This window comes from Antennarius striatus, chromosome 7 (assembly GCF_040054535.1).
Source record: "Antennarius striatus isolate MH-2024 chromosome 7, ASM4005453v1, whole genome shotgun sequence".
Classification (NCBI taxonomy): Eukaryota; Metazoa; Chordata; class Actinopteri; order Lophiiformes; family Antennariidae; genus Antennarius; species Antennarius striatus.
In genome coordinates, this window is record NC_090782.1 from 17,808,039 (window position 1) to 17,824,409 (window position 16,371).

Here is a 16,371-nt window from a genome sequence, read left to right on the forward strand (position 1 = left end):
GAAGACAGGTTTAGATGGAGGAAACTGATTCACTGTGATGACCCCTGAAAGGAAAGGAGAAGAAGAAGAAGAAGATGTGTGCATGTGCGTCTTTATGTGTAACAGATGCTATCAACGGGACCTGTAAACTTGACAAAACAATTGCGAGAATATCCCACTGTGCTGCACCAGATACATACAGTTTTGGTAATGGAGACACTGGGCCATGATGAATGTAAATGGCTGCTGTCGCCACAGCTATAGAGATTCCTCCCTCCATCTCACCCACTCACTCTCTCTTTTCCTTGCAAAGCTTTTTAACGTCAATTCAACACAGCAGAGAGGAAGATACTCAGCCCTATTTCTCAGCGCGCTCACTGAGCACATTTAAAAAAAATATCATTAAGAAACAGGAGATAGGAGAGGACTTGGCACAAATGGAGAGAAAGAGGTTGGGGAAAGGGAGCAAAGAGAAGAAGAGAAATGTCTTCTCTTTGGAGATGAAATCAGTATGTAAGATAAGGTTTTAGATTTCTATGAGACGATGCAGAAGATCATCTCCTCACAAGGGGAAGGCTTCCCCCATTGCTTTGTCAGCAAATTCCCATTACAGTGGCTTTTTGTCGTGTTTCAAACAATTTCATCATGCCCCCTCACACTTTTGCACTTGGTATGCAATGCAGCACTTGCAATTTGTACGTGTTTGGATTCCAATTATGGAGTTGTTAAAGCTTTTTTGCCTGTGGCCTGTAAATTCTTATTAAGCCATACATTAAAGAGCACAGAAACACATTTAAATGGACTGCATGTTTCTCTGTTGTTTGCCAGTGTTGTGGCTGTTATTAATTTATTCTCAATGCCCTATGCATTACATATTAACAAATAAATTGTGTGTGTGATTGTAATGCAAAATACTTGTTTCTTATTCAAAGAAAGGGCCAGGACTTGTCAAGTAAACCAACAAGCCCAGAGAGAGCAAAATAGAGAGAAAAACAACCACCAAAATGGAGCCATTCTCTCCCATTACCCTCACCCATTTGTCAAACAAACAAACTAACCAACCAAAAAAACAACACAGACATTTTCTACATTAAAAAAAAAAAAAATTACTTATTTTTATTTTTTACAAGCTGATGGTGGAGACAGAAAGGGAATTAGATGGCAGCGTGAGTGATTGAGTGACTTGCTTGGTGGCTATTGGAAATCATTAGGTTAGGGGTGCAGGGACAAGGGAGGTTATGGGGAGGGCTGAACCATGACACCAGTGCTACAGTCAGCCACCTCAAAGGTCACAACCCTGGCCAGACTTCATCACTATCTGTCTTTCTCACACTGAGAGGCATGGAAGGCTGCAGACTGACTGTCTCACACAAAAGGAAGAGCTGAATGTGATTTAGATAACACAAATCAAATGTTTGTCTAAATGAATGGTAGATGGGCTGGCACATCCACAGACGCAGATGCTTTCGGCTTAGGACAGCAAATTAAAAGAGGTTACAGTTCAATCAATGAATAAGTGACTGACATAGCATTTCAACCCTTCTTTTTAAAGCAGTCCTGCAGAGGTTACAATGGACACACAGCCAAGAGCAAGGGTCATTCAAATCGCAAAGAAGCTACATGTGCACAAATTATGACAGGTGCTTCATTGACAAAAAATGTCTTCATATGAAGAACAGAAGGAATACAGTGAGTAAAGATGCACTACACACCAACACCCTTTAAAAACACTTGGCTTTATAAAAGACATCTAGAATGCAGTGGCTGCTAAACATGGTGACAGAGACTTGACTCATGGGGACCGATATGAACCTCATTAACAGAACATGAGCAATCTATGTGTTCAGAAATTCAAGGGGAAATGATCGCTGCTGTCTTATTCCATCTGGTTTTGGAGCGGCAGTAGCTGGGGACCGGAGGGTGGCCGGTTCAGGGCCCATGTGGACCAAAATGTTTGAAGTGTGAATTGGCAGTGGAGAGGTGTCAGTTTACCACCTGAGCACTGCCGAGGTCCCCTAGAGCAAGGCCTCTTCCCCTAAATGTTCTAAATGTGATTGGAGTTTTTTAGCAAAAAATCTTCTTCTGAAGCACTTTAGTGCTTCATCTAATGTAAAATTGTAAACTGTTTGAATGTGATTAAAGTGTTTTTGCAAAAAAACAAAACAAAACTCTTCTCTTCTCTTCTCTTCTCTTCTCTTCTCTTCTCTTCTCTTCTCTTCTCTTCTCTTCTCTTCTCTTCTCTTCTCTTCTCTTCTCTTCTATTCTCCCTTAGCTTTAACACAGCTTCCTGTTCTTCCTTCTCCCATTACTCTGTGTTTCTTTAGTCTCAGCTCCTGTCACAGCCGTTCAGGGTGGGGGACACTGACTTTGTTTCTGGGAGCCTTGACAGGACATGGCACAAGGAATAGTTAGGCTGTATGGACCTTGCAAATCATTCAGTGTATTCTCTGTGCATCCACTACTTTTTGTTGTTGTTGTGGTTATTTTTCTATATTCTTCCTCAGTCACAATAATGTTTTTAATTTAGCCTGGTGAATTGCTCTGCTGCCTGTACCTGGGACATCCTCTCTAAAGATCTGGCTTGTCTTTTTAGTTTTTTATAGCAGAAATGCATCATGTTTTTATTACTGTAACTTACCGGTTGACTTGTGATTCATTTTCATTACTTTCATACAATTGTTTTCCCATCTTTTAGCTTAGATGTGCTTTGCTTCTCTTGCAGGTTGTGCATTCCTCACCTACTGCGCTCGAGAGTCGGCCATCAAAGCCCAGAATGCACTCCATGAACAGAAAACACTGCCAGGGGTATGTACCTTCATCTCACTCTATCTGCCTCTCTCCCCTCCTGTTTTCAGTCTCTCTTTTTTCTCTATGGTGGTCAGCCGTGCCATCTGCACCCGGCTGCATACTAGCCAGCTTTCTCCTTGTACAGTCTCAGAGTTGAAAAACACTCTGGAAAGCAATTCAATCAATAGCTCAGCCTTTAGAAGGCCCAGTTTCAACTTTTTCATGTGTCTGTTCTCCAGGGGATGTTGCCAACATTGATCCGCTCTGCCTCACACTTTTAAACCAATAGCACAGTGATCTTTTGGGGGGTGAAGCTCTGTAATTTTGAAATAGTGCTATCAGCCGAAAGAACATTACATGTGACTTGGCTTATTCATTCATTCATTCATTCATTCATTCATTCATTCATTCATTTTCCTACCCGCTTCATCCGCTGTAGCGGGTCACGGGGAGCTGGAGCCTATCTCAGCTGGCCTAGGGCGTAAAGCGAGCAAACTCCGGGCACGACGCCAGTGAACCGCAGAGCTACACAGAGACAGACAAACACACACACACACACACACGCACACGCACACGCACACGCACACGCACACGCACACACACACACACACATACACAATCACTCCTAAAGACAATTTGGAAAGGCCAATTAACCAGAAGTGCATGTTTTTGGAGGTGGGAGGAAGCTGGAGAACCCGGAGAGAACCCACGTCGACACGGAGAGAACATGTAAACTGCACAGAGTGGGACTCGAACCCAGAACAGCCCTGTTGTGCGGCGACAGCACTACCTACAGTACCACCGTGCCGCCCTGACTTGGCTTAGCTTAATAATAGTTAATTTTTATGAAGAGGAACTAGTTTCATTTTAATTTCCACTCTTGATTTTTCTGTCATTGTTTTTGTTGTCATACATTTGTGAAAATTGTTCGCACATCAATGACACTTCCAGTTTTTGCACAAGATAATGACAAATGTTGGAACAAGTATACAGGGATGCAGAGATGGGTAGCTACAGCTCCCTGCTGAGACGTTGCGGCTTAACATGCTTAGATCAAGCTTGAGAGAAACATCAGTAAAGATCCCCCATCCCTTCTCCTCTCACCCCCAACATCTCCATCTGATCTTCAATAGCAACCTGAGAAACCAAACCACCCAGAGCAAATTTTGAACATTTTCCATGGAACTTCTTGAAAAACAAATTTCATTAATTGTGGAAATTAGACACCAGTGGGTTTGATTCTTCTCTTTGTCTTCTGTATTTGAATAATAACAAGAGCGAGAAAGGAAGAAAAGTCCTTTCATAAAATGTCAGAGGATGTGTTTATGAGATGTTTTATCTGTGTTCAGTGATGTATTCAAAAGGAAGATTCTCTGATACTGTTTTTGTCAGTACCCACCCCCACACCAGCCTTTGCAGGGCTTCCATAAGAATTGACGTACCTCTGGGATTAAATAGTTGATGTCAGTGAATGCTTAAATGAGGGGCACTAAGGCACTGACATAGACACCAACAAGCCTGTTGTTCCTGTCTGCTCCTTTGCTTTATTTCCTTGCATACGAGTGAAGAGAAGATCTTCAAACCATCTGGATTCTCCATTCAAATGGAGCTCTATACAGTAAACAGCAATGCTCTGAACAGCATCACTTAATTTGAAAAGAAATGAAAGATATTTAATGACTGCATCACTGTGATAAATAAGAGTTGCAAACAGAAAAGTAGCAAAATGCACAAAAATTGCAAGTTGGATTTATAACACAGTTTCAAAGTTTTATCCTCTTGAGCATGCATATTGTATGTGCACACACATTTAGTGATTTGAAAGTGCTGACTTTCCCCATTGTTGTCCACCCCACATCATCCTATCTCTCTCTTCTGTGCTGCTCCTCTGCCGCTATTCTTCCTGAGACAGAGCTTGTCATAGAAATGTAACAGTCAGACATTGATGGGTGTCAGGCCTCACAGACGAAGCTGCGCTGCTGTTCCCTTCAACTTCACTCACACGAACAAACATCAGCAGCCCAAGGAAACACGGTGTTTGCTGTAATGCCACAGCCACACATACAGCAGCACAACCAGTTACAACATTAACTACAAACGAGTTTCACACTAGTATTCCTAAACTGCCTGCAGAGCCTCCATTCCTTCCAATAACCTCCAGCTATGAAGTGCATTTATCTCTGCTGTCCTTCTCTCTTGACTCTCTCTGGTCCCAAATATTTTGCATTTTGACCCCTGTTGCTTTGCTGCTTGATGGTAAGTAGATATGATAGTTCTTTGTTTGCAAAATCTTGCTTGATATGCAGTTGTCCAGGGGCTACGGTCCAAAGATAAGTTATGAATTATCAATGTCTGTGGTTTATCTTTAACCCCTGTAGTGCTGCTTCTTTACCAGGGGGTTGACCATTATTGCTCATCCATATTAACTTATTATGTATTTATGTCAAACCACCAAATCCAAGCAGAACTGCTGTAAATGAGCAGAACTACGTTTGAGAACTACTATTTATCTAGTCATGCTGGACATCTCACAGGACGCTGCTGAGCATTTAGAACAAATTAGCCCATCCATATAAAATGGAGTGTAAGAATGCTTAGACAACTCTGGATGGCAGGCTTGAGTTTACACCTTGTGTGCAGTTATGTCATTGAGCAAAGCACCACATCCCTCAGCTTTAGGTTAAGGCAAAGAGAGAACCTCTTTTAATACAAGTTTTAACCAATTATATTTCCATTCTGGATGATTTGACATCTCCTGTGTTTATGGCAAACAAAGCAAAGTAGAATTCAGTCTGAAATCACAAGTATCAATCTCTTTGGTCACAGACAAGCGAGCTGCTGCTCTTGTCATATATCTACAATGAGAAACTCATCTAAAAAAAAAAGGAACTTTGACTGAGCAGATTCCTGTTTTATACACAATGAAGTGTATCATCTAACTCATGAATCCCATTTCTTTTGTCTTTCATCTCATCGCATCCCATTTATGCATGATAATCTTTGAGTTGTTGCATGATGCTGGGATGCAGACTTTAAACCCAGACAATGCAACTGATTTCTAATTTTCTGAATTTGATTAATTGTATTGAGAACATTGGCATCAGTGGTAGCACTTTGATAAGGCAGGGACTTAAACGTTAAAGATTTAAATTGTTCATGTTATAATACCAAAATTTAAAAGATACTTGGTGTATATACTTTAGTGTGCAAACAGTCATGTTAGTGTGGAGGCACTTGTTGCAAGACACACAAAAACACATTTTGCCACCTCATTATAAGAAAAAAACACTTGTATTCTGGGGTTGTTATCCATGTCCCATGCTCCACATTAGCTGCTGAGAGGAACAATATGGCCAAATAGAAGTTTATCTGACTCCAATATAGATTCCTGTGGTGACATGTGATGGTGACTCAGGGACCTGAGGGCCTGACAAGTTTCACCGCTGAATGGGAGAAGCTTATTGTGTGTCACTGACTCTTTTAGATGCACGTGTGTGTATGTGTGTGTGTGTGTGTGTGTGTGTGTGTGTGTGTGTGCGTGCGCGTGTGTGTGTTTGTATGCTCGTGTTATGCATTGCAGCCAGCCTTCTGTAGTTACAAATAGCAATGTTTAAAAGTGGGATGAACAATGTGCACATGGTAGCTTGCAGGGATCACACAACAACCATGACGATGGGACTTCAATGTAAAATGTGTGGGCTATGTAACGCAGACTCAGCGCTGGTGAAGGTGCCTCACTTTTTTTGTATTACATAACCATGTCAGTGCATTGTGTACACAAATTTTCTTCTGTACCGAATTCAAAACTCGAGAATTTTATCCTGTTATCTCATCAAAGAAAATTGAACCATATCGTGATGACCTGATGACGCTTTACATCATCATTTGTCTACTTAGTGTCACATATCCCAACTCAAGTCTGCAGATTTACTCTACCCAGCTTCAGCTCCATGGCAAAATCCTGCATCCTTCACGCTTTCCCCCTACTTAAATCCACCACCTCCCTCTTTCCTCCTTAGACTCTATGTCCTCTCGCCACCACTCCTCAAATCCAGCAGATCCAAGAAATAATCCCAGCCTCTGCAGCAAGTCCATTTGCATTAGCACAGAAACGCAGGTGACCCTCCCCTTCTCTCCATGCTTGCATTGCGTACAACTGTGTACAATTGTGATTGTCTTGGTGAGGCGATGGTGGAAACGTGTTTGCTGCATGCATTTACTCCAAGTATTAGTGAAGCTCGACCTGGGGGGAGTGTAAGAGGCTGGCAGTGATTCAAGAGGCATGTTTATGGAAATAGCACCCGCATTAAAAACCCAATGAGAGCAGGGAGAAGATTATGCTCCAGCACACACATGTGGGCCCCTACAATGTCAACACTCTAAGTAGATCCCCTCCCTCTCTTTTGCCTCCATCTTCCTCTGTCTCCATTTCTGTCTCCTCTGCTCTTTCACTCATGTGCTGTGCCCTTTGCTCTGCACACACCTGTCTGCCGTGTGTGTGTGCACACGGCCCCCTGTATGTTTGTATACATATGCATGCATGAATTCACCTGTGTTTGCATCCGTCATTGTGTGTCTCTGCTAACACTCAGCATAGCCATAATAGGATGTACGAGAAGCGAAGAGCAGAGAGGGAATGTGTTGCACAGAATTGCCGACCTTGTGCTGTGCAAATGAGGCAGCCACGCAACGGAGATGTTCCTCTACACGCTGCAAACTGTTCCAGTTGGCTTTGCACACATGGATGGACACAAATATAACATGTGCACTTATAATTTTACATGCATACTCTCCATTTGTTTACTTGTTGACTACCACAAATCTGTGTAAGCCTAGCTGCTGCAAAAGCTGAATAATTGCTAAATCTCTGTTAAGGCTGGCGGAGTAGAGAGAGCTGTGTTTTGTATGATTTCCTCTGTGTGTATGTGCGTGTGCGTGTATGTGTGCGACTGTGTGTGTGTTCCACGTGCCCATGTTGAGAGGGAAGAGGTGAGGGTCTGAGAGGAGCGGACTGGTCAGCATGAAGCCAATCGGTGCTGGCAGGAATGTAGAAGTGAGAGGCAACTCGTTAAAATTGAGCCTTTGGGTAGCAGGAGAGTGTGGGTGTGTGTCTGTGAGGGTCGTGTGTAGAGAAGGGGAAGCAAATTTACTATTTGTGGCTCTCAAGGTAAAGTTGTACTGCATCTTTACTACCAAGCACATACTGTGTGCCCTCACTGAGATATAATGCAGCTGTCATCTACAATACTTTCAATACTTTCTCATGGATCTTGGCTAACACATCCAAATTTTTTTTTTTACAAGTTTCCTTGTGTATTTGTTTATTTTTAAATTAGTTTTTTAAAATCAATTTGGCCTACTTTGAGTGTAACTTTAAAACTATTCCAGATATCTTGATAAAGATATATATAAATATGGACTGAGAGTGTTTGCAATGCCAGGGATGATGTGAAATTCAACATTTTTGTATTAAATAAAAAGTATTTTATAAATGTTATTTTTCATTCCAAAAATGAATGTTTTTTATCTGGATGTCACAGTGTGTTCAGCAGTGACCCAAATTACATTAAAATGTTTTTAAACCGTCGGTAAGCGTGTTCTTCCTACAGAATCTTCAACTGATCTTAGAAATACAAAGACATTTCAGAGATTGTGGGGTCGTCCTCTGTGATCTGATTTCTTCTAATCTTTTTCATATAGAGAGATGAAAATAAGTTTAATGGTTTTAATGTATAAATGTAATGGTTTTATAACAAGTCAAATCTCACGAAAGAATGAAGGACAAGGTGGAGCAATAAACATGAAAATCTGGGGCTGTTATATAAGAGCGAGGAGACCTGATGCTGTTACTGTGATGTGCACTGATTATAGGCAACTGTAACACTATGTTACAGGTACGTGAAGTGGTAAAACGACTCTACCAGTTGCAATGTACCTTTCTTCAATGTGTATGTGTACATTTGTATGTGTGTGTCCCGTAACAGCATATTGGTGTTATCAATGCACAGTAAAGAGCTGCTGTACCAGAGTGCTCCTTAGGGAACTGAATCAACACACCCTTACATTACAACACACACTTGTGCTCTCTCTCTCTCTCTCTCTCTCTCTCTCTCTCTCTCTCTCTCTCTCTCTCTCTCTCTCTCTCTCTCTCTCTCTGTTACGCACACACACACACACACACACACACACACACACACACACACACACACACACACACACACACACACACACACACACACACACACACACACACACACACACACACACACACACACACACACACACATACATCTGTCTTTTGTTTGCTTGTTTTTTTTTCTTCCTGTTCATAGATTAGCTGCATTTTAAGACAATATTCTAAACAGGCGTCCCTCCTCTTTGTCTTATCCAGGCGATATCTGAGCAGGTATATCTCTACCATTCTTTTATTCGCTCATGCCTGTGGTAGGTTGGTATATCATTAGGGGTCTTACCTCGGGATCCTTTCTAGATGCCCCTCACCCTGACTGGGGTTCGATCACCCGTCTCCCCTGTCTAAGTCAGTCGCCGACTACAACTGTACAATTCAGCACTGGGCCTGTGTCCACAAACTGGGAGAATGTCTCCTGTCCTCGGAACATTTACTATATTGCGCAGAACCTTTGAACTCCCAGGACCCAAGTTTGACGATGAAACGGGTACACCCCAGGAGGGGTGAGAGGGACATCTTATATTTGTGGGAAGATTTAACATAAATGTATTTGTTTTGTCTTTTTAAAAAAAATTTTTTTTTATTACAATCACACATAACAGTGCATAATAACACTATCATTATGTATGAAGAAACAAATTTATATGGTTCAAACAATTGCTTGGAGTCACAGATGACCGTGTTTTGACCCCATCTGTCACATGAGCGCTGATGACATTAGAGTGCTGTTCACCCTCCCACTGTTTAGGTTACATTTCACTAAGCATCTGTTGGGGGAACTACGCTTGAAATACCAAAATAACTACACATGCTACCCATTAAGCCACTTCACAGTGAGAACTGTGCGATATTTTTTTTAGAACAGTACAGGTTAGCAAAAAAAGTTGAATTATTAATGTTTTAGATATTTTTAGTCTTTTTAACCTATTTCTGGTTGTGGCTAGAGACTGCCCGCCTGCCTGTCTGTGAGAATCAATCATGTGACACGGCTGTGATCTAGGTTATAAAGCAGACTTTAACGTGTAATGTCTGGCTCATTTTGTTGCTGTGCACTTTGGACAGGTGCTGTGAAGCATCACCTGTACCAGCGGGGCTGAACCAGAAGAGTCTGGTTTATTTCCAGCCCAACAGACATGACCGCACCAACCCTGCAAGAGCCAAGGCACAGATGCTGACTGACAGTCTATATGTGGATCCCTCCGCAGCTGGGGGGTCTGCATATGGATGATGAACTGTGACTCTGAATAGAGGTGTGGCTACGCTTGTGCTTGAAAGAAATTCATTACAAGGGCCACCTCAGCATAACGGCTGTCTTCAAAGGGCCATATGTAACTTATTAATGTAACTAAATGTAACTCAGTGTAATGTAACATAAATGTAACTACTCCTTAATGTTAATGTTAATAACTGAATTTATTACTTATTCTAGTTATAAATATTACAGTTATACAGAAAAAAAAACATGTTTGCTTGTCACTCTTTTATATCGTAAGTCTTTTTAATTTGTCAGGTTATTAAACCCACATAACCATCAATCAAGGATCAAACTATCCAAGTGAATAAAGAAAAAAACGATCAAACACAAGTTAGGATATTAACTTTGTTCAAACAGTTTTTCTCAGAGTTAAAATGGGCTTCATTACTGCATCGTAGGAAATACAGTTTTTGGTCAAAGTACACTTTTGACCTGTTTATTTTTAGACACTCTGATCTGTTATGCTCTCGCGGGCCACATAAAATGAGGTGGTGTGCCGCAATTTGGCCCCCGGGCCTTGATTTTGACACATATGGATTAGGGGGAGATAAAGTGGAAACATAGTTGGAACTTTGGAATATAAATGGCTAAAGACGAATGGCACAGGATCATGTTGACAGTTTGACGTGAAACCTTTATATTTATTACAGCCATCCCTTTGTCGGGGTGCAGTGTCCAGCAATGTGACTCCAGTATGTGCAGCATATCTCTGTTCAATTGAAATGGCACATTTGTGTCAAACCAGGGGGCGGAGCTCATTTGTAAGGCAGATCTTGCTCTGCTATGGTGTATTGTCCATGGAGAGGGTAAGGGGGCTGCACAGCATGACAGCAAGCATTTGTCAGCAAAAATCAGGACTAATGAAATACACTACACATGACTGCAGGGCAAGGGAAGGAGTGTGACTGACAGGGTGCATGAGTGGAAACAGCCCGTGGCAGCCCTCCTTCATGGCTACCAATGCATGAGCCAGTCTAACCGATTTGTTTTAAGCCCCGGCCCCCTTCTCATCCCCGATAAGGGTAGCAGCATGAGGCATAAGGAGTGTGAGGGTCCCTGGGGGTAATGACACGGAATACAAGTGTATGGGGAGTGCTAGTGATGGGCCTGCTCATGTGGAAGTATTTGAATTGCAGAGGAGGGCTGTCAGCAGAGCTTGCTCGGGGAGCCAGTGTCAGGGTGATCGCTCGCGGTGAAGGCTTCTGTCGTCTGCTCTGCAGAATACCAGGACACTGGATATAGCTGAGCTAGCAGCAGTGAGATCAAGCACGTTGACATATTCAACATTTCAATTCTGCAAGCGTCTTTATATCAGCTCGTTGTTTCTTTATTTGTTTTTTATTTATTTATTTTTATCAACATTAGATTTTACCTGACACTTCATTTTAAGTGATTGTGTTTTGCCCATCTTGGCAATCTCGAAGTGTTTCATATAGAAAATAACAATAAGCTGGATGGCTGCAGAATAGCTGAGAATATGAATTATATTGTGATGTGCCAACAGCTATACTCTGTGGCCTTTAAACTATTTCAGCTTCAGCTGCAATAAGAGGCAGCTTTAATAATTCAAAGTAAAACAGTCTACGAGATGTCTGCCAGGCAGCAAGCTTACATTTAGGCAAAATACTAAATTCCCTCCTACCCCTCACACCCACCACAGCCTCCTAAAACAAAGTTGGCCTGTTTCTGATCCCAATGAAGGCACAAATCACTGGGTTGTAGTTTGTGTTTGATGCTTTACATCGCTTTGCATCCACGTATGTATGTGAGCGACTATACCTGAGAGAAAGTGAGTTTGCACTGCAAAAAGACTGCAGTGTAAAAATCTTCTTCTACTCCTGTCAGCAGCTTGTGGCCCCCTGATCCATGGCACTCAGATATGCTCATAGTACGCTTTGCAGAATTCAATCTAGAGTTGTACTGCTCTGCAGGGTCAGCTGGTGTTCATCTCTCTTCAACTTCTCGCGCAAGGTGTAGCCCTGTGAAGTCATCCTGGAGGTAGAGAAGTGAAAATGTAAAAGAGGCAGAAAAAGATATGTAGAATCAGGATAGAGAGGGGAAGGATTAGGGGTGGGTCAAAAAAGAAGATATAGAGACTACGAAACAGAATGAGAAGTAAGAGGAAAGATATTTGAGTCACTGAGTTGTGAAGATTGAGAAATGAGATGGGGGAGTGAGATAGAGTGTAATGGAGAGATGGAGATGGGAGGTGGGGGTGGCGGTGGTGGGGGGTGGGGGTGGGGGTGGGGCTGATGGAGGGCCTCACTGCCTGATCAGGACTAGTGCCTTCAATTGGTGCTATGTGATGAATTAGGTGAAAAAGCAGGACGGTTGTGTTCTTTCTTTAGTGGAATCCCATCATGATGTTCAAAATTTGTCACTGAGGCAATCTTTTGTTTGATGGTGTGGCGCTGAATACCCATGAATCTCATACTATGATGTCTGATTGAAAAAAATCAAAATCAAAAAGAGAAAAGCAAGCAGGAAAATAAAAAGGAAAAGAAGAAAAACCAAAGACTTAAGAACCCAAAGCAATCATGAATGAGGCTCTGATCCCTCATATCCCCCTAGATAATCCGTGTTTTTCATATGAAGTCTCAGTCCATTGGATGCTCTGTTTTGTCAATATATTAATATACTGTGTGATATTGACATGACCCATAAAACCTCTTCCAGCAATTCCCCTAATGACACAGAGACCTGAAGCAGTAGAACTCACTCATTTGCCAGTTTTTCCTTACTTACATTTTTGACAGCATATTTATTACCAGAAATTCTTCTAAACCAGGTGCCTTCTGATTTTTGGTTTGTGCCTCTCACCAAAAATGCTAATTTACTGTAAATGCTTTACATTGAGCTTTTACAGATACATTTACAACAATATTTCTGTGAAAATATGCGTGTAATGCCAGTAAACTATGTGACTATTCACTCAGAACAGGATAATCATTCTGAAAGTCTCGCAGTTGTGACCAATACACCATCTGATGGAAACAGATTTGATTTCTTGTTGTTTACCACTTACTCTTAAAATAACCATGGCAACTAGAGTGGTTGTTGTGTACGATTGATATGTTTATATGGTTTCGGTTTACCATTTTATTACCGATGACTAAATGTGCAGTTAGTTTGCAATAAGATATACAATAACAGCCTGAGCAAAAGTATGAGGACAGTGGTAACAGCTTACTCTAAGATACAACATTACGTGATATAGTGCATGGGTTATTATTGCATATGTGTGCAACTTTTCCAGCTCTTATCATTAGAGGGCTTCTTAAAAAATGGAGCAGTCTCCAATTATTTGAAATAGGTGTAAAATGCACAAACAGTGCAGCACTGAGAAGAAAAAAAAAAATCCTCTAAACTCTTTAGATCCCTGCTTATGTAAATTGCAGCTACAAAAGCTCCATTATGTTATTGTACAGAATTATTTATTAACAGTTTGAGTCCGTATTCAAAGGTGACTGTACAAATATGCCATATTTTATTGACTGAATGTATATCCTAATGCCAAAAGTAGACTTTAGTTAGATGAATGCTTTTGTTAAGCGGATTTGTGTTCCATGGCTCTGTATCACATCAGCTGCAGTGGCTGCTGACGAGGAGCGGTCTGTCATACACTGCTGATTGATTTGCATTCAGACAAAATGCACAGTTTTAAAGTCGTTTTGGATTTCTCGCCTTGGCAGAGCAGCACAAATGGGTCGTACCTTAGTCTGCAGCAGAATCACAGTTGGCGTAATCAAGAATCATGAATCACAAGAGAAAAACTCATGACAGCTTTTTATTTGAACTAAGAGAAATGGAACAAAGCAAAATCTGATTGTATTTTGGATTAGAATTCTGATTCATTCTGTATTAATGTGTGAGAGTGAAGCTTATTCAAATGATCAATTGGAAATATAAGCGTTTGCACACCTCTTGTTTGATTGCAGATAATGAACTCTGAATTTTTTTATTGTTGGATTAATAGAGGAAAAGAATATTCGTGCCTCACTTTACCTGTAAGAAATGGAAGGCGTTACTGCAGTAGTATGTCATTAAGACATTTAGCAAATAAATTGTTTTTCTAAATCAGGCTGTGCATTCTGGTGGTAACATGACACACGGATACGACAGCATGGAATATGCTCCGTGACAGAGAAACATAAGGATTCACATGCATGTCTGTGATGTAGGTTAAAGCTGTCTCTCAACATCAGCATCACACAACATCAGTAATAGCGTTCAGGCAAATGATTACCTTGGTAGCATTGGCCGCCACACTGCTTAAATGCATGTACAGACACAGAAACACACATGCATAATACAAACCGAAGCAAAGATGTGCTCTGGCATAATCCATTAGGTACCGGGGCCCAGGACGAGACAACACATCTATTTACAAGGTTTATTTTACCTGTTTTTCTTGATTTATTATTTATGAAGCTATCAATCTGTATGACAAACAGTATATAGAGTTTTGCTGGCGGCTTTCCTACCCATTTTCCCATCTGCCAATTTCTATGTGTCTGTCTGCCTATCCCGGCCTTACAAGGCCTCTTTGTTGTCCATCAAACTCACATCTCTTTGCGCATCTTTTTTCATCAGATCTGTCATTTTTATTCTTTGATTTTTCATTCAGTTTCTCAGTTTTTCTGAAATACATTAAATCATGATTAGGACTTGGATGCATTCAACTCAGATGAACTCATTTGATGTGTTCTCACTTGTCTTGTGGATGTGCTTTTGCTACAGTGTCATTAACACATCCTGAATAGACTCCTCTCCGGAAGACCTCCTTCAAGATAACATGGCTCATTGTCAGTCCCATTTATTCTTTTCCTCCATTTCTCTGCTTCCAACTGGTTCTTTCTTCTCATTTTTCCTTCCAGTTTTTTCCCCTCTTCTTGCCATTTGAAATCCTCAAAGGTGTTACTAAAGGTGCAGCTTATAAACCCTTCTGCTTGATGAGCTGCCTCTGCAGTGATGACATACCATCTGATTCTGATGCATAAAACTCTGGATGGATCCCGTTGGCAGCACACCATGTTCATAGCTTTAAACAGGGCAACATGCTGCTTTTGTTGCAACAAGCCCAATCCTCTCTTCATAGATTTCTTCAGTAGTTGGGGCCAAAACTCTAGTTTGGGTAAATAAAGTAATCTGTCTACTGTCAAGAATGTTCATGAATGTCGAAATCATGGATTCATTAAGTAAACCAGAAAAATGAACACATTTTTTAGGAGAATATTGTACTTTTTAGACTCACATTTTCTATTTGTGATTCACTAATGTGAAATTTACCTCAGCTAAACAAATTATACCCTGCTCATTATAACTGATTATCAAAATATCACCACAGACTGGAGGCGTTCTGCTGTTAGCAGGGGAGAGTTGTGCCATTGTCTGTTTCAAATGGGTTTCAGTCGATTCCAGCGACTGTCATCACCAGAGCAGGGAGCATCTCTGCAGCCAACAGACTGCAGTTGTTTCTATCACCCTTCTCCTCTTCTGTCATGTTACTTTTGTTGTTCAAAAGCTTTTTGAGACTCTACTTGTGTAGTTTACAGCCGTCATGCTTATACTCCTGTGCACAATGACATAGCTGAAAAACAAGAGCTGGAGAGTGTCAAACATCCACTCCACCTCAGTGGTTTCAGTTTCTCCACAGTAACATGTTGTCAGATGGATTTTTATAAATTCCCTTTTTTTTTTTTGTTATTCCTTATTGAAGTGTTGTCCCTGCATATTTTGTTGTTTTAGTAAAGCAGACTGAATTATTATGATGATTCCACTCATCAACTTTTAGAAGGCAGATGTCACATTTTTGAGCCGCACATCTTTGAATTTAAAGTTTGATATTATTTGGTTAACATATGAATCATATTTTACACTCCTACTTTAAAAACAGATAACAAAGGATTCGATTTATATTGGATGATAAAACAGCAGAAAACAATAACGGGTGCAAATGTTTCATCAAGTAGGAAGTACATTCGCTGCTTTTGTGAGACCTCAAGAATTCACAGTCTGCACAGGAAAAATGCTGTATATAAACAAAAACATTATTAAAGCTCTGTGGGGAACTATAAACTAACTTTACAAAGAATGAATGGGAAGTCATTAGTAGGGCAATGAAAGTCTGTCATGTCCTCTGACACATCTAAAAGCACTT

At 41.0% G+C, this 16,371-nt stretch overlaps 1 protein-coding gene across 1 annotated transcript in view; it reads left to right on the plus strand.

The window, feature by feature from the left end:
• The window catches only part of celf5a (cugbp, Elav-like family member 5a), a 185,088-nt gene that overhangs the window by 14,885 nt on the left and 153,832 nt on the right, over nucleotides 1-16,371 (plus strand). The window contains exon 2 of the mRNA XM_068319564.1: nucleotides 2,702-2,784. Within this exon, the coding sequence (XP_068175665.1) occupies nucleotides 2,702-2,784 (83 nt within the window). The remainder of the gene's footprint in view (nucleotides 1-2,701; nucleotides 2,785-16,371) is intronic.